At 40.1% G+C, this 26836-nt stretch overlaps 1 protein-coding gene across 4 annotated transcripts in view; it reads right to left on the bottom strand.

Moving 5' to 3' along the window:
• TAFA1 (TAFA chemokine like family member 1) overlaps positions 1-26836 on the bottom strand; it is a 202819-nt gene that overhangs the window by 15917 nt on the left and 160066 nt on the right. For 3 of the 4 annotated variants that reach the window (XM_090148408.1, XM_090148409.1, XM_090148410.1), the window contains one exon: positions 20384-20524. In XM_090148408.1, the coding sequence (XP_090004534.1) occupies positions 20384-20524 (141 nt within the window). The remainder of the gene's footprint in view (positions 1-20383; positions 20525-26836) is intronic. The other variant, XM_090148412.1, reaches the window with a different exon arrangement.

Here is a 26836-nt window from a genome sequence, read left to right as displayed (position 1 = left end):
TTCTTGGGGTGAAAAAGAGCTTCTATTAATCTGGTTACATGGTTAAGCTGTATGCTGCAGACTATTGTAGGAAGAACAAGAGAAGGTTTTCTATAAGCCTGAGGACTATCAAGATCAAGGTTTATCCAAAGAAACAAAATATACTGTATTAATTGAGCATTAAGTGTGTGGATTTTTTTGGGGGGTGGGGGGGAAAGGGGGGGAGGGGGGGAAGGAGGTGGTTGAGTAATTGTGGTTGCAAACAATTCTCAAGAAAGAGAACAAGATTTTAATTCCGTAGGACACGCCTGCCTTTATTACTTCATCAGGTCATTATTTATTCAAACTTAATCTATCGAAGCCAGCTTGCAACCATCTTAATATAGTTAGTAGCAATAAAATCCTATTAAGCAAAAGAAATTACTTAACAGGAAGCCAACCAGCGAGGACCTTCCCAAGCTGCCCAGGCAGCAGGAGTTTTCTTCTTCTGTCTCAGAAGCCAAGTTGAGCACATGGCTCTTGTAGGACATCCACAAGGATTTCAGATTCAGACTAGCCCAGGCCAAAGAAGAACAGCTCTCACTCTATCTCCCATCTGTCCCTTTCTGTTAGGTTAATCCTGATGCAAGGAGCCCACAGTGCTGAGATGAGCTCAGATCCCAGCACAGAGTGGCTGCAAGGCAGAAGTTCCCTGCCAGTGCTGGGCTCTCTCTCCAGTTCTCAGAAGCTAGACTGGGTTTGATGCTCTACTTCTGCCCTACATCCATACAGAACCTGAAAACTATTGTTTCACTCCATCTACTAGTTGAGCCAACAATAGCAATTACTTATTGAGGCATATCTCTCAATACATGTGTGGGAAGAGTCACCTTCTGTCTTGTTATCATTTACCCTCCTCTAAGTCAACTTTAAGTTTTCCATGTGCCACTCAGTGCATGCAGGTGAGCACAAATACCCCCAAAATAGAGCCACAGTAGGTCTGTGAGCCCCCACATGAACCCAAGTCTCTCTTACTCTGAGTGCCATCCCTTGGAGATACCAACTGCCCTCCCTACTCCAGGCAGGGTGAGCTCAAAGTCACATCACAAAGTCAAACACAAAACCAACAGGTAGAAAGGAAAGAAGGCAGAATGGTTTTTCTCCTTTTTTCCCCCCCTCATCTTACATATGCAAGCACAAGGCAAAGCTTATATAAGCACCACATTTAGAAAGGTGATCACAGATAATTCAAACATCAAACAAATCCCTGCTTATCTTGTAACTTCTGCTAGCTTAAAACCAAGGGTATTGTGCTCAAGGAACACCTCCTCTTTGCTGCACCAGAGGAAAGCACTAGTAATCTCCAACTCCAGAGAGAAATGTAGCAAATAAACCAAGGATGATACCAGGGAAGAAGAGGAAAGAATGCAAATTTCACCAGGTGCACAATAATTACTAATTCGCAGCAGAAAAGATCACAGTATTTCATGCTTATCCCATGTAATTCATTCACAGCAGTATTCATTTTACTATTAATTTTAATAGAATAATTACCTCGATGAGGAAGAAACTACGGTTAGCAGGTCAGGTCCTCAGGTGGTGAAGATATGGTGATTTATGCTAGTTTGATGAGTTTCATAATCTTCCTTTTTCCTTTCTTTAAAAAGGAATTTGGTAATTGACTGGTTGTTAGGCTTACTACGCTGCTAATCTATGCTAAATGAAGCAAAATAAGAAGAAATGGTGGAGCAGAGCAATGCTAATGCTTAATTGTAAAATTTTACATATATGTGCATTTGAATGCTTATGTGTGCATGTGCCTGGTGGATTCGTACACATTCGTACACACACACACACACAAATACCCATAAGTAAGTGTCAGAACACTCCCAGTGCCATCCCGAGGCTGAATAGTGGGAGAAACAGCTCCCATAGTGACACACATTGCTGAATCCTAAATGTTACGCATCCAGACTGAGCTCTGCAAAATGGTAAGCAGTTTGGGATTTCAATGAAATCCTTTCTTGAGATCTGAAGCACAGAGAAGGGTTTAGAAAATGAGCTGTATAAATGACCAGCAAAATAAGGAGCAGCCAGCTGTTATCACCTCAGTGCTCAGAGAGATATGCAAACCACTTAAAAGTTTGCCCGTGGTCACCAGAAACTTTTGATAGAAATACTTTCTTACCTGGAGCTGCTGCCATTCGTGTACTTTCAGCAGCAGCTCAGGCCTTAAACCCTGTTGGTTGCTATGCTAACATCCATCTTGCCTTTTCTCCTCTTTTTCCTGACATTTTCCTTTCTTGTTCCTTCATTTTCCTGCCTAGGTTCCCAGCAGCAGCCCCAGGTCTGCCTCCTCCCCAGGCTGCTGCAGGAGATGAGAGCCAGCAGCTCACAGCAGCTTCTGCCTTTTCCTCCCATCTTCACCCAGCTCCAGCTGCTCCAATGTGGCTACTTACTTCAGGGTACTGTTTTATATTAATATGAATTGCATGGAGAATTACTACTGAGATTAATTGAGCTTATGGTCCCATCCAGGAGCATATGCCCTCTTGCTGTAATTAAGATAATCCATTGCTTGAAACAGAAGTTGAAATACATGCCAATTCTGTCAGCCAGGCGTGCTGTCATTGAAGATTTTACCTCTTGGAATAAAAAAATATTATAATAATTCAAAATAATTCTTTCCTTTCTCTCTGCAAAGGTTTCATATTCAACTATTTTATTTCAGGTTTAAATGGAAACTACCACAGCATTATATGCAAAGAGAAACCAATCTCAGAGGGGAAAAAAAAGAAGCAGCAAATTCAGATTAAAAAGCAGCCTCTCCACAGATTTTGAAATATGAAAAGCCTGGCTCTGCATGTAAGATTAATGACAGCTCAAATCAGGGAAAGTTTTACCCTAAGTATCCACTGTTCCAAATGTTGAAACCCTAATTTCATCTGGCCGTGCAGCTGGTGCACGCTGCTCCCTTCTTCTCCTGCACCACACAATGAGGTGAACAACAAAGAGAAATAATACCTATGCTTATAATCAACCCACATCACTTCGCGACAAAAAGGTAATTTCTCTCCCTGCATATCTTTTCTCCTCATTTTTATATGTGGTAATACATTGGCTTTGTTCGCTTCTTATTAAGAAATGCAGATACGGCACCAGTGACAGAGCCTTGTCTCACATTGCGGCTTATGAACGGAGCTATTCTTGTACTTTACATTGAAAGTATTTATTTTTTTTAAAGAATGGACAAGATGAATATTCAGCCTGTGTGCATTCAGAGGCTCAGTTGGTGCCATTGAGCATCCGAAGCTCAGTTCTGCAGTTGGAGCTCATGGGGACATCTCCAGCTCTGCCTCACAGGGAGCAGCGATCCAAGTAGAGAAATGCAGGAATTTTCCTGCAAAGCAGTGCCTCCTTTAGTGGCTGCTTCAGGATTTCATATTTGAATAGAAATTAATTAGCCAAATAGCATTTGTTCATTTAAAAAGCAGGTAGAAATAGACAAGTTAGGATGGCTTTTGACTACTCCTTTCAGTAGGTAATGGGGAGGCTCACGGCACAGCAAAGTCAGTGCATCGTGACACCATAGTTGTCCTCAGCACTTCTTCCACCAGGATTTCAAAGATTCCAAGCTCTGCCTTGACATGGTAATCCTGCAACAATGGAAGCAAAAGCGTTCCCATCCCTACAGGCTGCTCCAGAAAACATAGGCAGAAGGGGTACCAAATATTTGGGAAAAATATTGGGTTATATTTGTCTTGCTGGGGAGAGAGAGAAGTGGAAAGTTTCCTTCCAGTTTCTACAGGCAGTTGAATAAAAAGGCTCTGATTAATTGTTTGGGAATGGTCGTAACCTTTTATATAGCTATAAAAACAGGTTTCCCTAAGACTAAATAAATTGGACCCAAGAGAAACCTCTAAAGGCACACATGTATATTTATTATCATATGGGTTGATAAGAAAACTCTTTGAAAGCTAAGGAGCTATATAAAATTATTTTTTTTAAAGTCACTGTATTTCCTATTAGTTTCAGGTGGAGAAAAATTGAGAAAATATTGTATGGTTGTTAGTGTTTTGTTTTGTTTTTTTTTAAGAAATTGTAATTCTTAATTCAGACAAGCATTGAGGCCAAGTCATGTAGGTCCAGCTGTGGAATTTAGGAGACACACCAAGGGGAGGGGGAAAAACCCACCACAGCAATCTTGACAAACAGCTGTGAAATGGACTACACATATACAGTATAATACATTATCTGTACCATTTTGTCTCTGTTTCAGGATGCTGAAAGAGATGGGCAATAAGGACACACCTCTGAAACTTCATCTCCCTTTGTAGGACCACATCAAAAAACACCTGCTTGTATTGCAGAGAGGCTAAACTCCAGCAGCAGCTCAGTAAGATCTCGCTATATTGTGAAGCAAAGGGGAGGCAGATCAGCACCAAAGAGACAATATACATTTGATAACCCAAAGGGATTAGGTGTGATTGATCTCTCAGTGCAGCATGCTGTATTATGTGTTTGTTCAGGAAGAACAGAGTAACAGATGGAACTACCAGAAAGAACCATAGATGCATCTTCTACCATTTCTAAGAAACCTAAGAGAAGTCAGCCATGCTGTATGCAAAAGAAGGTCTGAGTGTACTGGAGTAAGACTGAAGACTTGACATTTAAATTGCAAGTCTGAAATGCATGCATGCATCTATGGCTACATGGGAAGACAAAGGGAAAGAATGAAGAAGCAAAGATGCATTCACTCTCTGATGGTGGCTTGCAAAGATGAAAAGAAACTATTATTTATATGAATGTTGAGCATGTCTTTATAAAATGCACTTAGTATTCAAGACAGAGAGACTGTAATCTGCTCATTTTGCTGAAAATGTGCATATGGAAAAATGGGTATTGGGTACAATACTCATATTGCATTTCCAGTGATGCTATATAAAGAACTTCCCATTTGCAGCATCTTATACACCTTTCCTGTAGCTGTTATTTGTCTGTTCTACTGGCCATGAAATTATTGACAAAATCCCCTTCAGAAGCAGAAGTTTCCCTTCAGCTGATGCAGGTCTTCTCAAAGCTGGCAGAAGCAGAGTTTTGAGAAACTCCACAAAAGTGCTATTGAAAAACCCTTTAGACTGAATAACAAGATCGAGTTGAAAATGATTTGTGTATAGCGTCAACTTATCTAATTTGAACAGTTATGTAAAAATTACATTCTTTAGCTAAACTCCCAGCATTCAGGCTCACACAGAGCTGGATTTATTTTTCCTTTAATTAATATTTATTAATTTACTTTTGGTCATAACTAGAATTACTGTCTTATCTAATTTCTTAAATACCAGCGGCTCACGATAAGCCTGCTTTCCATATGCCATCTGACCATTTCTCAGGAAACCTAAACTGCAAGTGGAAGATAACTTTCTAGGGATAAAAAATGATGCAGATCCACTTCTGGATGTGGGAAAATTCACAGCTCTGATCCGCTTACAAGCACAGTGGAGTATGGAGAGAAAAGCAACAATTGCAGTCTCCAGCCTGACAATGGTATGAATCTTCAGTATTACAGCAGATGGACTTCAGCCAAAGCCCTAAGCTATAAAATATTCTAAAAATACCAAAAAACTCACTGCCCTAATTCACCTAGAAGGCGATGACTGTAAATATGCTTTACAATGTGCATGACAAACAAGGGTAGAATCAAACATTAAATCCACAAGCACTTCACAACGCAGGACTTCTTTCTAACAAGATATGCAATCTGTTATCCTGCTAATTTGGATTCTGTCTCTTTCTATCTTCTTCTTTTTAGTGGTGACTAGATATGATTAAGAATTAGTTTGCTCCATTTAATCCTAATTCATGCGTGTCTCAAATTTCCTACCTTATCTGCCATTGCTGTGCACCTATAATGCTGTAAGTTATAGTTCTCAAGGTTCCTATGATGACAACAACCCAGAGAGAGAACTTAACTGAGCCAAACCATTCTCATCATCATCCTTAACATAAATGTTGTCCTTTTACCCTCATCTAATCAGCCAGGGATCTTTGCAGATGTCTATACCATAGAGAAGTATGGATTGCCATAGGCTGCTGCATAGCGCAAGCAGATCCTTTCCTTTCAAAAGGCATCGAAGAAGTCAGGACAGCTTGAAAAGATGATCAGTGTTAAACCTCATCTCAGCTGCCTCTCTTTGCTGCTTGAAGCATTTCCTCCAGAGCCTTCTTCTGAAGCAAGTGAAGGGTGAAAGCTCACCCCAATGCACAACAAATCTCTGCTTGCTCAGTGAGCAGTACATGCACGCTGAATTGTTCCTGTAGAGTTTTTCTATGGCAGCAGATAGTGGCAGAAAACTATCACGCAAGTTAGCCTCTGCTTATAGCAGTTGATGATGAAAGAAGAAAGTCAGCTACGTGTTAATCTAGGAACAATGTCAATGGGATATCATAGAGAGACTAATTTAGTGCCTTAGAATCAGTATAATTTGAATGAGACTTGTTGATTCTCCTAGCAACAGAAGTTCCTTTTATGCTTTTATTGGCAGAAGGGTGAAACACAAGAGAAGCTCTTCTCCACAGGAAACGTCAAATGCTATTCTGACTGCTGACACCACCCTGGCCAGAGATAGATATTCAATTAACCAACTCACTTTTTGACTGTAGGCTTCTGCACGCCCTGCTTTGTGATTCAATTCCCTACACATATTGTATGCAAAACACCAGCTCATCTCTGTCTGTTCATAACGTGAGGATGAGTACAGGTAGGCACAACACCTAAGAACCAGAGAATTTCAGTCTATCCTCAGGCTGGGATTGTCAGACTTGCACAATTCATTGTGTTCTGTAATACAGACCAATAAGTCACCACTTCGCAGAGGCAGTCCTGTTAACAGTACAGCTTCACCACAAAACTCTGCTCTCCATCCTTCCCTTGGAAAATATATTCCACAGAACATCCCAAGTTGGAAGGGACTCACAAAGACCATCAAGTGCAATTCCTGACTCCGGACAGGATCACACAGAATTCAAATCCCATGTCTGACAGCACAGTCCAAATGCAAATTTGGGCTGCTTGGTGCATGACTGCCCTGGAAAGCCCATACCAGTACCTTTTATTCTTTCACAATAAATGATTATTTTCTTCTAATTCAGATGAAATATGGAATCTTTGACTATAAAAAGACAAGAAACCATTCCCAACTGCAAGAGCTACTAGCCACTGGAATACAGATACTGTGGAATACCTGTTACTGGTGATTTGGAAGGTCAGATCAGTATTTGCCTGGAATGGAGTGCAAGTATATTTAATTCTGCCTCTAAGTCAGGAGATAAGAATAGGTGACCTCTTGTGTTCTGTACTTCAGTGAGAGGAGAATAAAACATTTTACAACTTCTGATCAGATTTACATTCTGCATGAAGCTGGAATACACACTGGGCCATGGAGGCTCATGAAGTCTCAGCATGGACCCAAAGATATATAACAGTGTCAACAAAGCATGAATAAATGTGATTAGCTCCTAACTGTTTTCAACATCTAAAAATCTCCCTTTTCCTTCCTCCAATCTGCTAAGGCAGCATTTTCTAAGCAGGAAAGAGAATCCCAGTAAAATCCAGCCTTGAGTTGTATTTTATCTGTATTTCACTTCTTGGGGCATCTTTAGAAAACTTCATTCATGGCCACACCCTTAATTATACAGAGCAGGAACGCACTGTAAGTGCAGTAAATTCCTCATAACTGTCAAGATGCTTTTATTTTCTTCTCCCCATGACAAATTCCCTCCTATCCAAAATTATGTGAAAAGGAATAACTGTGACAAATCCATGTTTAGCTCTTTTGATGATTTGACAGATTTGAAATTTGCAGACAGCAAGCACTGGTTATTTATTTTTTTCATCTCCATATATACCAGGCTTGAATAAAATCAAAAGAATTCCCAGTAAAATACCCATTAATGACATTTCACAATGGAGAGAGCTGTGGACAAATGTAGGTCAGAATTTCAGAGCAAATCTTGCTGTAGGTATTGACAATTCTGAGCTGGGTAACTTGCCACTCTCTAAAGATATTTGGTTTTCAGAGAGTGTATAGATCAGATCTCTTAGAAAATGAAACTTCTATGAAGGTCTGTCCATTTGGTGATCCATCATTATGCGCCACTTCATAAAAATCTCGAGCAGACTCTTCTCTACTCTAAATGCTATTTCTGCTCTAAAGCTGTGCAAAAGAGGCTATACTCATTTCTTGTCAAGAACCTGAATCAACACTCCTGGAAAACTCCCATTAGCTTGAATGTGAATTGCCTCATGCCAATATAAGGTTATAAATATGGAATAGCACCACTGGCACAGAACTGACACTATTGTGAAATATGAGGAATGCTTACCTTGGTCTATTTTATTCTATGTGCTGCTTCAGTAATACAGCTTCCAAGGCCTACCAAGGTTTGCAGTAATTCCCTAATTTGCATCAAATGTCTATCCTACATTCAGTGGCTTTTTAATGTCTCTGTGATTCCAGAGGGCAGCGATACTGGACATTGAGTTTTGGCAGAAGGCCACCTGAAATATGGTGTTTCCTTTGCAACATTTTATTAGGAAAAGACTAGGTAATAGAAAGAGTGTTCACGGAGGTGTAAAATAATAATAGCATTGAGATATTGATTTATAAGGAACTGGTTTTAGTTTACAGCAGCATAAGCAATACTTAAAGGCTGACAGCGAATAACAAAAACAGTATTTGAATTATTACTGGAGAGAGAAATGTGAAACGCAAGGAGCTAACAACCAAGCAGCAAGCTGGAAATCAGAACAAGATGCATCATCAGCACAGGGAGTTCTAGAAGAGAGTGCAACACGTCAGTTTAATGCTAGACCTTGGAAAAGGCAATTAAGTCAGTATTTTGCAAGCAAAGAAAACGGAAGAAGAGAGAAACTTGCCCAAACAAGCTAGTGGAAGAACCAAGAAGTCAAGAACGAGGCTACGATCTTCATTTCCATTGGCTGTAACATTTTCTTTTCAAACAAAATGACTAACATGACGTTAACACAGTGTTGCAACACCAGTGTAAGTGAAAGACTAACAGGACAGCTAAACCAAAACAGATTGCATCACTAAATCACCTTTCTGTCAGGATGAAGATTAATCAAGACGGAACTAGAAGTGTGTCTTTGATAAAATACTTAAGTGGCCACTTGAACTGCAAATTATTTGCATCAACTAAGGATGAAACAGTAGTTTTCCACTATGCTGCAGGAAATAGTGGCTTGCTAAATAACTCTTTTAACTTTCCTCTGACACCTATTGATTATATTCAATGGAAATTAAGAGTAGAAGGCAATTAAGTTCAAAATTTAATGGTGTTCTGCTCCTGTTAATTTACCACCTGACCTGATCGATACATTGCACTAGATAACAATCTATTTCAGCATCCCTTGGTTCCTCCAGCATCCCTTCCATTAAAATTATTATAATGACAAACAAGTAACTTTTAATCAAAAAAGACATTAAAAAAATAATGTATAAGATAATTAAAAATTGGATTATTCACAGTTGTGGTGAAAAAACAGCTTAAAACTATATCGATATTTTCAACACAGAGCTTGGACTTTGTCAAAATATTGGATAAGCTACAACCTTAGCCCTGCAGAACCCTCTGGAAGTCAAAATATCAAATGAGTTTTAAACAGCTCACATACAGAGCAGCGCGAGAGAAACAAACAACCCAAACACCTTAATCTAGAGGGCAAAACTGCAATGTGAAACTAAAGATCAATAGCAGTGAAAGAAACAGTATTGTGCTGCAGTTTCTTTTGTACATAGCAGTTAAGGTCTCCAGGTGAACAAACACCGTGTAGATTTAATGTAGAATGAGCGCTGTCAAAACCAAATAGAAGTTCTGAGTTGACTGACATCAGAACGATGAGGTGTAGGACCTCTCTCCAAAACTCAGCAAGCATTTTTAAATGCACTATAACATTAAAGAAAACAGGGATGGGCCAGCACTCAGCACCTCCTCTATTTCCAAAGGTGGCAGATGAGAGCTAGAGGCTTACCCACCCCTCATCCAACTTCTGGGTATCCCCTCATCTCCTGCCCTGTAGCTCCACAAAGCACTGGGTGGCCTTGGTGACCATAGGGACTCTTCTGCCATCCCATCCTGCACAACTAATCCCTGAAGCAAACAATCCAGTAGGAAATAATGACCAGCAGTACAGCAAGTGTCAAGCGATGGAGCTTTTCTTTTGAGAAAGACCTCCAGCCAGCAGCAAAACCATCTATCATCTCTCTCCAAGTATGTGTCTATGTGCACACATGCATGCTGAGGTAGCTGGCTGAATTTCATCACTTTTTTTTTTTTTTTTTTTTTTTAAATTCAACATATCAGCATAAAGTCAAAACAAAACAGGATGAGGCTTTCTCAAAATAGTCTCTTCCTTGATTGGCTGTATCTCTACCAGCACTCACTGCGTAACCAGAGCACCATTAATCACTGTGAAACATTTTCATTTATTTTGACACCCAAGAAAAATTAGAAGGAAAAACATTTTTGGATGGGAATGGAAAGCAGGCTGTGGGAGTATCTCCTTTTACCTTAGGGCTACCTAAAATGGAGCGTAAAACAGGACTCTGTCGGTCTGCCCCTCGCCCTTCTATATGTGTTTATCTCATCCTTCACAGATACAGCAACAGTTGTATGGTTTTACTATATTTAGATATGGCACAGAAGCATTTCTAAGAAAGAAAGATTATGGTCCCCTGCTGGGGAAAAGAAACCAAGCATAGACCTCTTGGTCCCTGCAAAACTCCTGGCAAGAACTTCGCAGCATGTATGGGGCTGTTCTCTTAGAGAAAACAAACAAACAAAAAAATTACTGTAATAATTTCAGGCACCTGTCACTGTAGCTGAAAAACGTGGTAAAAAGCAGCAGCATCTACATTCCTTGATATACGGCACTATGCCACAAAGTGAGTGAGTATAGGGGTAGACAACCAAATATGTTGTACAGGCAGGACACCTCTCTTACACGGCTGATTTATAGTCCACGGAAAGCTAGAGTTAGCAAGATCTAATATTTCAGGGAAAGCCAGCAGAACAAGCTCACAATCCACATCCTAAGCACAGGGATATCACATAAAGCCTTGCCCATAACTCTGCTCAAACCTGCAGGCTCAGCAGAACCAGGCTGCTCTCTGGAAGGCCTTCTTGCTTCTTTTGGGACTTGCCAGCAGTGCTAAGCTCCTGGCTACATATTTCTTCCAGATTCATGACCACCAAACAGTCATAAGGAAAGTAAAAAAGTATCAATACCAGAATAAAAATCCTGCCAAATGCAATTAGTACTCCCTACTAAGGTGTAGATATCCACTTCAGCAAACCCAGCCAAACAAAAAACCACAGAGCTAGCACTCACAACGGTGGTGAAAATGCAGCAGAACAGGTCATTAAGATCCAGTTGGTTCTTACATGATGCACTGTTGAAATCAAGAAAGTGCATTTATCACTTTCCATTTTCAGCAGCAGCAAGTAACAGAGACCCATGTGTTGTATTTGCATCTTATCTCACGCCACGTAAAGCAGAGCCTAGCTAATGCTTCACAGTTAACAGTTTATTTGATTTAGGAATGCATCTTCCATCCATGAACAGTCTGCTCACTGAGGGCATTGATTACCCTTTGGTTCTTTTAGAACTATCAGGTGAAAATTTCCAAGAGGACATTTTGCTTTCCAGCTCTCATGGAAGCATTTCAGACATGCACTACTGCCAGTTTATTAGCTGGGCTGAAGCCCTTTGTTTTAAACCACCACCAATGTACTCCTGAAGTACTGCTTCCTCACAGGTCGTATGTATGGATTAGATCTGAGACCTCAGAGGTTTTTAAAAGCAAGAATTTCTATTGCTATTTCTATTGGTTTAATAGTAATCCAATAATAAGTGATTCTAATCCCCATTTTCTTTCTAAATAGCAGGCTACTTTTCTTTATGAATACAGAGAGGAAAGGAAAAAAAAACCCTAATTAAAGAAGGTTAAATCAGTAGGGTAGAAGCTCCTTACTGGGTTTAAATTATAAAAGCACTCACAGGCAGTTTTTCTTCTACACCAAATACATTTTTTAACAATTAGGCTGCAATATTATTAGCATTTCTGCCCCAGACCATCACACTGCATCACATGCAGATACACACAGACCTTTCATACCATTTCTCCTTACCTTTGCAGGACCAACTTCCTCACCACTGAAGTCCAGGAAAAAGAAGAAGGAAGAAAGAAAAAAAAGCTCGTACTCCTATACAAACAGCACCCAACCCCTCACATTTAACTTTCAGCCTCTCTACTACCTGCTTGGCCAACAAAGCCCCAAGGTGCAAAGTGCCCACAGCTGCTCCTCCTCTCTACCCTAAAGGAAGACCTCATTAAACCTGTGTGGGAGCTCCCACACAGGGCTCCTGCCTAATCACTGATTTTGGAAACAGCTACAGAGCAGTGGGAAGCTGCCAACACTAACTTCCTAAAGGTTAATACTTACAACTACATTTTGGCTGATATTTTCAAAGTTGCCTAAAGGGAATGGATGCCTAGTCCCCATTAATTTTAATAGGAACTGGGCAGGAAGAGTCCTTATGGGGCTCTGACTATTTCAGCCCATTACTGCTGGTGACATAAGGCTTGATATTGCAGGATGCTGATTACCTGCTGAGAGTGCTGGAGATAATGCAGTTCCCATATTTTGGCTTGAAAAATTGAATAAGTGAAATGCATGAAGAGTGTAGCTGTGCTTACCATAAATAATGGGTTTAAAAAAATTAAAGTGGGTCACGTGGAAAGGGTCTCACCCAAACCTTGTTGTAATTGAGTGTTCCTGATTCCTTCAGAAATATACTGATTCAATGCAGGGTACACATGCAGACATTTTCACTAAAGATCTGTACGTAAGGGTCACTACATTCAGAGTTAAAGCTTTCTAATCCATGTTGTCAATTTATTCTTTTTATCAAGAAACTATCACCTTTCAAACTGCTTCCAGCACCAGGCAACAGCCAATGAGAGGCCGTGATGGTACATAATTGAGTTTGAATTTTAGGAACTTTGAAACCTCCCTTATTCATTTCATTTAGAAATCGTAATTGTATGCAATACACATAGACTGCATCCACTGTAATTACAGATCACTTCTGATCACAGTCCCCATCTTGCTGTGTGCTACTGAGAAGCTCAGCTGGGAAATCTGTGAACTCAAACCAATGCTTTTTGTTAGGGATCCTCATTTGTGGGCACCAGGGATCATTTGAAGAGCGCAAGTCAGACAGGAATGCTGTTATTTACTTAATTTGTGTGTTTGCAACTGCTGTTTTTGCAAGTGCTGTTTTTGCACACAGAACTTGCAAGCAGTATTTCAGAGGATTATTCAGGGCAGAATGCTTAAATGTGTATAGCACAGCTTCTTTCCACTCCACTGTCTTTTGCATGATAGTTACAAAAAGGAAAGGCAGCACTTTTAAAATATTATTGCATTTTGCCATACTACATCAGTGCTTGTGCTTGCTTAACCTTGAGCAGTTATTGCAGTGAACTGGGTGTTTCATGGAAACATTAACTGCCAAAGAGGAATAATGCTTTTCTGGGATAGCAGATTAGCAAACTGCTTTCTGACAAATATGGATGGAGACCTGTTTCAAAATCTGCAGGGTATGTACCTGCTGAGTAGGAAACTTGGCAAAAAATCTGATTTGAAATAAAGCTTTTGCTTAAAATGTGCTTACTTGATTCCTAAATGTAAGGCAATTCTGTGATGTCAGTGCATGAAAATCACCCAAAAAGAGCTTATGGGCAGACAGACATCAGGTCCTACAGCTATCTGCTGTGCTCTGGAAGGAGAGACAGGAAACGTGTGAGATCAATTTTACTGATTATCAATTCTCTGAAATCAATAAAACACCTGCTAACTTGTCTGCCTCTAGCTGCAGTGGCCAGATTAATCCATGGAGTTCAACACAGTGGACAATCCTCACTCCTAAATTAGTGACTCTCATTGGAACTAACTGCATCGGTAAAAAGAATTAATGACTTGTATTCCTCTTACAACGGTTTGGTCATTGTCTCTTTAAAACTGCATTCTGTAATAGCTTCAGGTTCTTGTCTCCTGAAGAGCAATGTTTTCTACTTTTACTTAATCACCCATTTCCTTTGTGTTCATATCCTAATCCTACAAAACACATTCCAGCCTCATGAACTAGCTCCTTGTTTACAGATGCAAAGTAGCTGTGAAAGCAAAGAAAAAATCTTAATGTTCTGCAATACTCCAATCATGCATTTTCTCCCCCACGTTTGAGACGCCTGTAGGCAAGCAGCATTTCACAGCCCTGGCACACTGAAAACACAGTATCTGATGCAGAAAAGATGTACGACGTGACCCTATGCAGAATTAGCCACTGAGAAATGTGGTCCCTCCTGACAAAGATAAATTACCATCTGAATTACTGCAGAGGTTTGGTGCAAGGAGATGTAGTACAGATGCTAACCCGACCTCAGTGTTTCTCTAAGCTCCTCTTGGCCACTGGTTAGCTGAATGTTGGCTCTTGACATTCCCTAAGCACCATAGGAAGGATTAATAGACAGTCACCATTCTCTTCATTTTCCAAAACTCAACAAACCATGTCCTCATTTGGCAGAAACCAGTGGCTCTCTCTGGATTTCCACAGCTGAAAAGCTGGTTCTGGTTGTCCAGTGCTTTCTGGATGCATTTTTGTTGTCGTACTGATACCACACATGGGTGCCATGTCCCATGACACAGATAACCTCAGTGTTTATTTAAAAGCAGAGTGTAAATGTATAAACCTGTACTTCCTGAGCTGCCACATATCCTATTTCAGCTGGCAAGATTGCTCCATACACACATAGTGCTTGGTAACAAAGCTCTTTCTCCAGTCAGCTTGCTACCTCTGCCTCCAAAACCCCCTTTCCAATATTATGATTAACACTTAATTCCACCTTTAGGACAAGAAAACTCCTACTGTTTTTCCATTTAGCCTCTGACTGGCTTATGAGAAGTATTTCAGAGAAACGTTACTTTCCTCTGTATGTTCCCATGTGCCTTCCCGCAGCTACGCAGCCATGCTGGGCTCTAATTTCATTGTAAAGTGGCTGCTTGTGCACCTTGGTGGCTGCAAGGGTTCTCCTCCCTCGTGTGGGCACTGAGGCTGCCAGCTGGGGTGTGGAAAGTGCCTGCTCACCCTGTGCAGGTGGAGGTACAGCCACGCTGATGACTTTTTCCTGTCTTAAAAAAGAAAAGCGACAACAGAATTGGAACAAAAAATGTTTTTCCTGCAGAAGAAAATAATTGGGATTGAAGTGTGTGCTCTGCACACTTCAATACTCCATCAGGGGTGGATTAGTCAGCTCTTTGGGCATGGTATTAGAGGGGTGATTGGTTTGCTTTGCAGGAAACCACAGTGTCAGTCAGAAAAGAAAGAAATATAAGATGTGGGTAGGGAGGTAAATTATAGCAGAGATGAAGATGTGCTCAGGTGATCTCAATAACAGCACTATCCTCACTCCAGAGAGGCAAGCTCATCCATCTGCTTCTCCCCAGTGCGGGGCTGAGGTCTGCAGGCAGCACACACAGCACAAATGGGAACTTCATCCCATGTTGGCTACAAATTCAACCCCTGAATATCCTCCCATAGTATGCCTCAGCCACCAGAACATGCCTACACTTCCAAACAGCACTGGGTGCTACGATGGGGAGGATGACCCTCCATAAGGTCAGCTCCTCTGTACTGATTGCAATGGCAGGGCAGCTCCAAGGACATTTCAAGAAGACGTGTTTCCAGACAGAAGCAAAGTCTGAAAATATTCCAGCACAAAGTTAGGCTTCTTTCTTTGCTTGCTTCTATTTAATAGTGTATGCGATACGCTGTGATTTTTTTTTTTTTTTTTAGCTTACTAAATGGGTGTCAGCAGGGAGCAGATACATTTTTTTCCTCTTCACAAATGAAGTCATCTGAATTCACCAAATCAAAAAATACGAGACTCCCGCTCGGTTCCGTGGTGCTGCAGAAGGACAGGGCTATAGATTTTCCCAGGAGTGTGAAATAATTCACCAAGCCTGCTCGTTATTCATACAGACAGTGCATTAATAATGTGGGACCCTGAGATCTCCTCTCATCTAGGCTGAAGCACAGCTAGAGGGATGAGAATCTGACTCCTTCCATTGCATAAAAGCATGGTTTTTTCTCCTTTTTTCTTCAAGAAATAAAAATTGATTGAAAGTATTTTCACAGAGTGGGGGGGGGGGGGAAGGCTTTTTGGTGATACCACCTAAAGTACACACAAGATAAATAGAAAACCATTGGCTTTGTGACGGTGAGCCATTTTCACTCGATGTAAGTGCTGATAGATACAGGATTATATCTAACAAAGTATTTGCTAAGGATCTGACTCAAAGTCAATAGGAGTCTTTCGTCTGACTCTGCAGGGCTCAAATCTTGCTCTCACTCTGCGAGCTTTCCATATTTTCTGTGCCCACCTCCTGCTGGCATGAGCTGGGGCAGGGTGTGTGGACAGGAGCCAGCTCAGGCTCCTGCAGGGGGTGAGCTGAGCCTCTTCTGGTGCAGGACCACAGCCCTTTAATTATGAATGCTCACTTTACATCCGGCAACCTGTCCATAATTTAAAAATAAAATAGCTTAAGCTCTTGTCAACAGCGTGGCTGCAAGTACTGCCTGCCCAAGGAGTGACCTATGGGCCGTGACCTTTTTAGTTGGAGGGCAGATGCCAGCAAAGAGCCCAAGTGTTGATGGATGCTATACTCTTCCTGCTCCTAACAATGCACAGGGATGAATAATGTGCAGTATCTACGATCAGTAGCACAAAGAGAGTTGTGAGGTGCTGGCCCAGAGCAGCATTAAAAGTCGTGGTGCTCCCAAGAGTCATTAAGACTTGTGTTGAGTTTGTTAGCACTGTCCTGACAAAGTCTGATGTAAATTCAAAGGGCTGCATGGTGGCTAGTGATGGATGGTCCTCAAACTAATAGAAACCTGAAGTATGTACATGCGAGTGAATATTTCATATATTACAGAATGATTTGAAAGCTGATGTGCTCCAAGGCCAGGCTAGGAGAATGGGAAACTCTGGGTTCATTTCATTTTATAGTTCATATCAGTGAGTGATTTCCCTCTGCCCTGATGCATAGCTGGTTTAAAGCAGGCCAGCAGCAGGTATGGGGAGCTAGCACACTGGTCCTGTTCCATGGGAGCTGACACTTTAAATCCTGTATTGCTGACAACATGGAGGGGGATCGCTTAGACCTCGGCCGTGACATTTCCTAGAGGAACAACTTGGAGAGAGAGATAATGCACAGAAACTGGGAATAGTTGTAGTAATGCCTTCCTCCTTTCTCACTGATTTTGACCGGTGCTAAAAGCTCTGATTTCCTAAAAGCCAACATGCACAGCCTGTGTGATGGTCCCTTCTTGACCAATTTCTAAAGCCAGTGCATGTGCTTTTCTTTGATTGCATGCTCTGTGGTCCAATCAATTTCACAGAGAATTGTGTAAAAGATGCTGACTGGCTCTGACAGTTTGAAAGAGAGTGGAGGAAGAGTAAAGAGAAGGGAACAGGGAATTCAAGCATTACAAAAATACGTGTCTGAGAGCATCATTAACCATAACACAGTAAACTTCAGTACTGTTGAACAAATTATGTATTATTCAAGGCATTGAAGAACACATGGGCATAACCACCTGCTGAGTGTATAGAATGGCTCAATACCTCTGTAAATGATATGGTAACATGCACATTATTTGCTGTATGAAAGTGACAGTACTAAAATTACGAATGTTTTGTATTCCTGTTACGTTTTTAGAGCAGTGATGTGAATTATTTGAGCTGTGAGAATATTTCTAAAGCTCTTCTTTTAATACTTACACAGGAACCCCAGGGGGTCACTTGGCCTCTGTGCCCACATTTGTAGTTTGTGACCAAGCTACATCAGCGTAGAAAAGGTGTTCTATACCTGTGTCTGATCAAACACTCATGCTGGGTATACTGAGTACTAAAGTGTAGTACGATTGCTTCCAAAAACAATCTCTGCTTGCAACAAAAAAGTGACCACACTGCTGCTTTGCTAATGGAGGCAACTGAAGAAAACTGCAAGTCATGTGTAGACAGTTGAAAGGGAAAGCGAAAGGGAAAGGGAAAGGGAAAGGGAAAAAGAATGGGAATGGGAATGGGAAAGGGAAGGAAAAAGAAAAAGACATGAGTTGATTGTACAAATCAGTTCCCTGCTGTCACTTGCTCATTGCTGCTCTCTGGTTCACCCAGCCAGCTTAATTTGTGCTACAAAAGAAAATCTTATCCTATTCAGAAAGGTGACATCAATTTTGCATGAAGATTAGGTCAAAGAAGAATGATGGGTGGACGTTACAGTCCTGATTCAAATGTGATAGTGCTGGTATAACCTTCACGTTTGATGCTGTTGTAACAAAGTTATTTGTTTGCCTGTCTGAAGTTATCAGACCTCAAACAATGCTAATATCTGGTAGAATCACCAAAACTCAAGCAGCTCTCAGCCATGTGTTTTAAAGAAGTGTTTTGAGAAGTAACAAAGCAAAAGCAAAATAAAAAAAGCCTTTTTTTGTGTGTGTGGAGCAATTCTGATTGCAATAAACAATCAAGCATTGGCCTTGATGTGTTTTCTGATGCTACTGGACTGAGAAACTCCAGAAGTTTTCTTCGGATCCCATTAAGTCACAGTTTGGCTAATGGTACAAACAGGGCAAGACTGAGATTCAAGTTTTTTTATACACACAGCTGAAATCATCACTACCCATATGAGTCAGACTGCTGACATGGTATCTACCTCAAAAGTGTTTGACCTGTTTGGCTGATAGTATACTGCTGTTCCTGAATGTCCCCAGTAATGGGGATAGATAAGCTTTCTGAATGATGGATTGTGGTTGGAAATCGTCCACACTGTAAAACCCAGTGTGGCTAAAAGGTCTCCATCATTTCACTGCAGTAGGTGAACAAGGTAACAAGTTGTACACGACCTTTGTAAATGTCCACATGTAAAAAAGAGACAGCAAACTCCAGATCTTCATGTGAGTTAAAGTATTGCCATCTACAGATCTCTGACAGGAAGTTTTTTGCACCAAACAGGTCAAAGATCTGACTTAACACCGTTCAGTATGTCAAAAGTCACAAAGCAAAGTCTGGGATAAAACAAAGGCCAAAGGAAATGCCCATTCTATTAATTTTTACAAGCAACACGTTGGGCTTTTGAACTGTTCACTAGCCATCCTCAAAAGAAGCAATGGTCTTACTGCAACAACTAAACTTGAAAAGGGAAGACATTCCTTTGTAGTTCACATTTTTGGGCTTTGAAGTCACCATGAATCTTACCAGTGACTTCAATGGAACTAACTTTGCACTTTTATATTAGTCATTGTTTTATCCTTAACTCCTTTCAAAATTCCAGACAAAAACGTTTCTTTTTATTGTAATCCTGACAAAGCAATTAGGCTCCAGTCCACACCTGCACCCAGCTTTCTTAACACAGCACTCTTTGAGCTCCTGTCCTCTGAGCAGAATTATGAGATCTGAATTAATGGTGTCTGCTCTACCCAGTGCCTCTCTTTCTCACGATCCACTGAAGAACATGAAACCTTTCAAGGCTTGTACAGCTGATCTTTGGTTAAGAGCAGTGGTAGATTTCACCTATGGTTGTTTTTGTTGCTGTTGTTTTTTGTTTTTTGGTTGTTTTTTTTTTGAGTGTGCTCTGCAGAAAAGTTTCTTTTTATTGAGTTAATTAAGCAATAACAAAATGACAGTATGTGGATTAAACTGCAGTCATTCAGAGGTCCATTCATAGTGCATTTTTAGTTATGAGTTCAGAAGCTGAATGGCATTCCCAGCCTAACAAGGTAAAGATTACTGCCTCATCACTTAAGACTTTGAAAGCCTTTCTGAAATCATTCAATATTTTCTTTTAGTCTTTAACACAAATACTTGCTGAGAAAACATTAGGTTCTCATCTCTTGAAGGTACTCCCAGTCTTTCACCTTCTTAATACTGAATGTAAAAACCTCTAAGCTTTGTCTACAAAGTCCTCCAGTCTACGTTACCCACTGATTCTTCAGTCTCACTTCAGGTACCCTTGAAGTGATGCAAGGAATAATTTCATCCAGTTATTTATTAAGAGCTTGATTCTGCCACAATATCTTTTACACTGATCTGAGTGGCTGTACTGAATGCTTTACTCATATTTTTGTGAATAAACCTTGGTGTGATCCATGTGCTCAATATGGCTTTCCTGTTGAGTTGAACAGACAACACAGCAAAGTTCCTACGTGAAATCTATAGACTTGAACCTATTTACTGGATGGTACAGATACATAGACATATATACAAGAGAAGCTACTTGCCATCAACACAGGAAGGTCTGTTTCGTGTAGTCCCAGCCACTTTCCCAGGTAGACAGGAACATTTTACTGTTTGTGATCTTTCCTCAATTCGATTCTTATTACAGCATCTGTGTGCTGCTATAACTTCACACGTTCCTCCTTCTGGCAGAAAAAGAAAAAAAAGGGAAAAAAGAAAGAGAGACAATATTGACTTTCTGATTAGGAAGAGCAGAAGTGGTTAATCAAAGCACTTGGTGTGCTACTGTCCTTTTCTCTGCATGGCTTCTATACAGCCACTACTACAGTGCTATTTTTCTCCCATTGTATGTGACCCTTACTAAGACAGATGTTGATATACTTCTTATAGGAAATGCAGATTAATGTCCCCCTAGAGCAGATATTTTTTGCCTGTCATGTATTAAAAGCTTCTCTGACATCTGTAGACTTTTGAACTAAGAAAATGAAGTAAGTCACAGTCTGGGCCTGAAGAAATGTAGTTGATATACTACCTATGCTGCATGCATAAATGAAATAATTTTGGGATGATTTTATGCTTGCAATACTGGAAGATCTTTCTCCCAAATATTCTCTGTACAAATATTCTGTACAAAGAAAGGAGTTATAGGCATCCATCTAGAAAGAAACCTTTTCTCCAAGTATTTGATTCTAAGCCAACTCACTGTCCATAGTGGGTGATAATCGGCCTCTCCAAACTACAGAATGGTGCAACAGCATTTCCCTCTGCTACCCCACTCACAAAATGGGCAATTTAAAGCCAGAAAACATTGTCATCATGGGCAAGGATTAATTTGTCCTCTCCTTCATTGCCCCTTATGATTATTTGCAGTGATCTGTTTGGATGGAGTGATAGGCAGAGAAATGAACTCATAGCGTTCACGAATCCCTGGTGTCTGTGGCGTATGCTACACACAGAAGTGAACTGTCACATGTGCCATTCCCATTCACCTTAGCAATATAGTGCAAGCACTTTGGCATTCACTCTTTTACCGAAAAAGCTTTGAGAGCTAGTGAGCATGTGCAGATGCTGGCCCACATCTGGACGTGAAGAAGGAATCTGGCCTCAAAGCTTGTGAACATCCATTAAAGTACATGAGCTTGGGTTGCATGGACTTGGAGTTAAGCACTGATGAGTCTGCAGGCTTGAGACAAGACTGCAGAAAATAACTGCCTCATCTGGAAAGAAATGCTGCTGCATGTAGTACTTGTTAGGTGCATTTGGTCTGCTGACATGGGATTTTTGAAAGCCAATAGGTACCACAGAAGAGAGATCCCAACAATTCAGAAAGCCATTATATGACAAAAGGTCATTTAGTTGTCTCTTAGGAGTAAGAGGAATTGTGACAATCAACTCAGCCCCAAATCCTTGTGTTTTTCTAAGAAATAGTTCTTCACATAAACTCCCTGTTCCCTCATCCAAATCATATTGAAAGCCATAAAAACATTCACACTGGTTTGACTCATCTTATGGTCATGTCCTAAGAGAAGAAGGATTTGTGATTTTATTGATTGCACATACAACAATAAAAATAATGTACGTGGTAATAAGTATTTCTAATTTTAGATTATGTATACTGTCTGGTAAATATCTGTGAATAAACTAAAAGCTTCATTTTCTCTATTAATTTCCTGTATGAGTACTAATAACCACATGAGCTAGTCTTTCTCATTTGATTATCTGTTCAAAATAATGGGTCGTGGTTGATGAGCTTTATAACACCTTTAATTGTAATGCGAAAGCTCAAGTTGTTGCAGCAGTAAAGAATTTAACTAGAAGTGTGTAGCTGCATAGGAGTAAGAAAACAACAAAACTATAAAAGCAGTGCAAAAACCCTTTTGTTACCACTGGATAGTTATGTACATTAATTGGAACTTTTAATTGTTCCAACTATAAAAATATAAGAATATACCCACAGTAATGCTACTGCTAGCACTAAAGATTATGCAACGCATTATGAAGTTTTCTCTGCAGTGTCTGTTTCTTGGATGGAAACATAAGCAGAACCATAGCTGGAAATATTTTCCTTGAGCAAAAGAAAAATATTTTCCCCTTACTTCCATTTCTCTAGTTGCTTGAGCTTCTCAGGTTTAATATCAAAGATTAATTCCACTGAAACCATTCCATGGGAGATGTAGCATGGAAGTAGCAACCTTAATGCACTGCCAAGAGGTGAATTGTTAATAAAACTACTACTTAAACAGTGCACAGAGAACATTTTGGACTTCATGCCGCAGAACACAAAGATTGTTTGTGCAGTGCAGGTGCATGATGACATTTGTTCTCTCTTGATGCTGTTTGCTGTTTCAGTGTTGAAATTACATATGTCAACTTTCAGTTAAAAGGGAAGAAAAAAAGATGTTGTTCACAAGAAGCATTGCATTTCGAGAGTCAATACATTTTGTTCACCTGCCTAGGGCTTGACACTGATTACTAAAGATCTCCTCACATGAGGAGTAAATTTTATTGAAACAAAACTGGTGTCCAGTCAAAAATGACATCTCTAATCCTGTTGGCTAAGTATGTATGGATTTCAACCCTCAGGGGTTGAAATTTGAAATTTGGAAACTGGAATATTCTCTCCTCGGTTCCATTATTGTCATGGAAATGAGAAGAGATTCCAGAGAACATTATTTTTTATTGTCTTTCCAGTCGTCATCAGCAGATCTCTGACAAATCACAGCAATATGCTCAGTGCTCATATTATACATAAAAATATACATCTCAGAGGTTTACCAACTTGTTTGTTTAAAAAAGAGAGGAAACAATACTCAGAGACATTTTGTAGTGCCTACTAGGATTGACCTGGATGGTAGACAGAAAAATACATATATTGCATAAATGTGTTTCAAAATTGATGGACTTTTAAAGAACATGGATTATTGACTGCAAACTTCTGTTACAAAGGAATACTTAGGAATTTAAATAACAGTGCGGATTATTGACCTGATAGGCTGAGTGCAGTGGAAGTTTGAATCTTTGTCACAAATAACATGCTTGATACTTTTTTTTTTTTTAACAATTCATGGTCTGATGAGCTAATGTGTCTTCTGGCTTTGTTTCTACAATAATGGCCTTATCCAACTCATTTAAGTCAATAGGGGATTTTCCATTGATTTTAAAAGGAGAGGAAAGCACCCTAAACGCATCTCAGTTAAGAGTGCTATGAATGTCTTGCTGACAGCTACATGCCATGAGGTGGTTGCTTAGGTAAGAAGGCAAGAAAAATAGCTTTGTTTGGTTGCTTATTTGCTATTTCCCCTCTTGCAGGAAAATGGGAAGATTAGAAATGCATAGGAACTCACAAATCAGGAGCAGTTTTGCTTTTTCTTCAAGAAACTTTGGAAATGAACAGAAATGTCCTATCATGACTTACATCTTTTTGACAACAGTCATTAGCAGGACTTGATAAGAAGAGCAGATGATTCCTTCTAAGCACTCAGTTCAGGATGCCCTGAAATTTGGGAATTTGCTACCTATCTAAGCAAGAGGGACAGAATCAAATTCTGGAAAGGAATATGGACTGCCAAGGATTGCAACTGTCCATGGCATGACGACCATCTTTCTATGTCCTAGCTTCTGGGAAGTCTTTATTCTGCATAAGTTTAAATATTAAAGTGTAGAAATTGCCTATCATTCTTACTGTAGGACAGGGACGACTGTTTGCTACTGCCTGCAAATGGATTAATTCTAATTGGAGGACACCTAACTCCTGAAAACACATTCATTTTTTAGCTCAGTTATAAAGCCACCTTGAGTTTACACACCGCAGAGTGAAATATTTTATTGTAAGTACGAACCTACAGTGGATGGCTGTGATTTAAAACACCTAATCAGCTACAGGCACTGAGTGCATGCCTGGCAGAAGCCAAGAAGCCATCTTCTAGTCATCTCTGTTCTTTATATCTCCAGCTGAGAGGTAATAATAAAAGCATATTTTGCACTTCAAAATTATAACTTGCCTCTGAATTCTAGCAGAGCCTGAACTTATCAGTAAACAAACATAAAAAAGGAAAAACAGCACTACTGATTTGTGTTATACATTGTGGAAGTCATTAACTATGACTCAGGTAGCAAAACTTATACGTTCTCTCTTTGACAGTGATGACAATTTAATAGTATTTGACTCTACTGAGTTACACTGAGCATCCTGCAGCAATGAGAAAGGTTGTTTATCAAAATGATAAACATGTTTTCATTTCCTCCTTGGCTGCATGTATGTGATGAGAAGTCTAAGACCATCAAGAATTCACTTATTCTGGCCACCAGGCAGACATTAAGCTATTCAGGACCATCTGTGCTTGAAATGAGCTCCATTTAATGGACCTTCCTAGGGCAGGTCAGTCATAATGAATGCGTGTGTGCATGAATGCATGAGCAAAGCAGCACTTCGGTGAGACTTCTTGGGTTGTTTGGCAGAGGCACAGGCAGCTGATAGATAAGATAAGCCTTTCTTTTTGGGGTCATATGCCCAGTGATTTTAGAATTCAGACCCTCTGTTGCATTTGTTTCTATCTCATCTTCAATGCATCACGCAGCCTGATTCAGCTGAAGGTTGTTATGAGGAATTTTTTGTTTCTTGCAGAAAAACAGTGATACCCAGACAATTTGATATGCTCTGCTGGTCAGATTCTGCGCCCTGTTACACCATATATAGTAACTATAGGAAAATGAACAAAGGAGATCATTATGGACCGAATCCTAACAACATTTCCAGACATCTTACTAGAAATATGACCAGATTTGATAGCTGTACTTATTTATACAGCCTCAGTTAGGTCTGTGTTCCAGTGCTGTCATCCTATTTGAAATCATACACCCAGTGACATTATTCTGAAAAGTGCTTAAGTATATGCAGATACTGCTACACCTAGGGGCGGTCACAGAAAAGTTTAAACAGAATTTAAGTTCTTTAGAGTGAAAAAAACCAATAACATGACAGCAAAAATTCTTCAGATGCTTACAGATAAACTGCACAAGTGCTTACAGAAACCACAGGATAAAAAAATTGCACATTTGCCACATCATGCCGTTATACAAACATGCTAGAGAAGGAAAAGGTAATGCTGTGATGCTTTCTAAAAAGGATTCAGATTTGGGGGCAGCAGTTTGAAGTTTGTAGTTTGAATAAGCTTTGGAAACTTCCCAGGTGTAATTAATACATTCATACGCTTTAATCAAAATGTTTATGCCAGCTAATGTGCCAGAACCACAGACTACACTGCGCTCAGGGGAAAATATCATATTTTACTTTACTCTAAGAAATAATAAGCCACTACTCTATTACCTACAAAGGAACATTTCTGCTTCTAACAGCAATTCGCATACAAATGGAAAAACGAAGTCCCCATGCTACTCCATGAGCCACTTCATCGGTGAACAAATAAAAAACTCATCATAGCCCCCACTGCAATTATACTCCCATTTTTATTTTACATGTCATCCTCTGACATACTGTTTCTGCTCCAGAAAGAGTAGGCTCAAGTTTACAGGACACATTTCTTCACATTAAGTCAGAATGGCTGCAGAGCAAGCGGGACTCAGGGTTGCTATTCATTTTGGTGAGGGAGGATAACTGCAGCTCACCAAGTTACAGAACAGTTGAATTGGGCCCATGAACATTTAATACCACAAAGGTACCCTCAAAAATAAAAATAAAAATGAGTGACAGTATAAAATGGTAGTGGTAAGCCAGAACCCAGGTTTCTAATTCATATTAAATTCTTTCCCATTACGATAACTGACATAAATAGATTCATGGGCTACTAATTATATGCAGCGTGGAAGTATGGGTGGTATTTGTAACTCACTGCACGTGTTCTGTGTGCCTTCTGGTTATACACAGCATTGCTTTTGCCCTGGGGATCAGAATAGGCTGCAGTGTTCTGTTTCCTAAATTCATATTTACATTTTCATTAATATTCAGTATTTTCTTTGTCATTATGTGGAACATATACCATTTTCAGTGTGGAGCACTCCATGCAACACACACGATTCCCACTGTGAATCATTAAGTTTTAGGTTGGGATATTATTTTTGTGAATGTTGTTGCTATGAGGGAGTTCTGGAGACAGAGGGTGTCTCCTGCAATGAAAATGCTATTTGTTTGCAAAAGATCAGAACAAGTATTTCCACAAGGAAGTAACAAAATTTGGTTTCTGACAGATTCGCATCATCAGGTTGGATACGGGAAAAAAACCTTCCAAGAAAGAGATGTGAGGCAGTAGCACAGGCTGCCCAGGGAGTGGTGGGGTCACCATCCTTGGAGGTGTTCCATAGTCATGGAGATGTGGCACTGAAGGACGTGGTCAGTGGGCTGTGGTAGTGGTAGTGATGGGTAGTGATGGTAGTGATGGGTTGGGGTTGGACTTGGTGATCTTAGTGGTCTTTTCCAGCCTTAATGATCCTATGATCCCGGCTCATTTCAAGCTGCTACTGAAGCTTCTTACGATGTCTGA

This window comes from Phasianus colchicus, chromosome 11 (genome assembly GCF_987193195.1).
Source record: "Phasianus colchicus chromosome 11, bPhaCol1.hap1.1, whole genome shotgun sequence".
Lineage (NCBI taxonomy): Eukaryota > Metazoa > Chordata > Aves > Galliformes > Phasianidae > Phasianus > Phasianus colchicus.
Note: the sequence above shows the minus strand (reverse complement) of the source record. Positions and strands in the feature narration are given on the sequence as shown.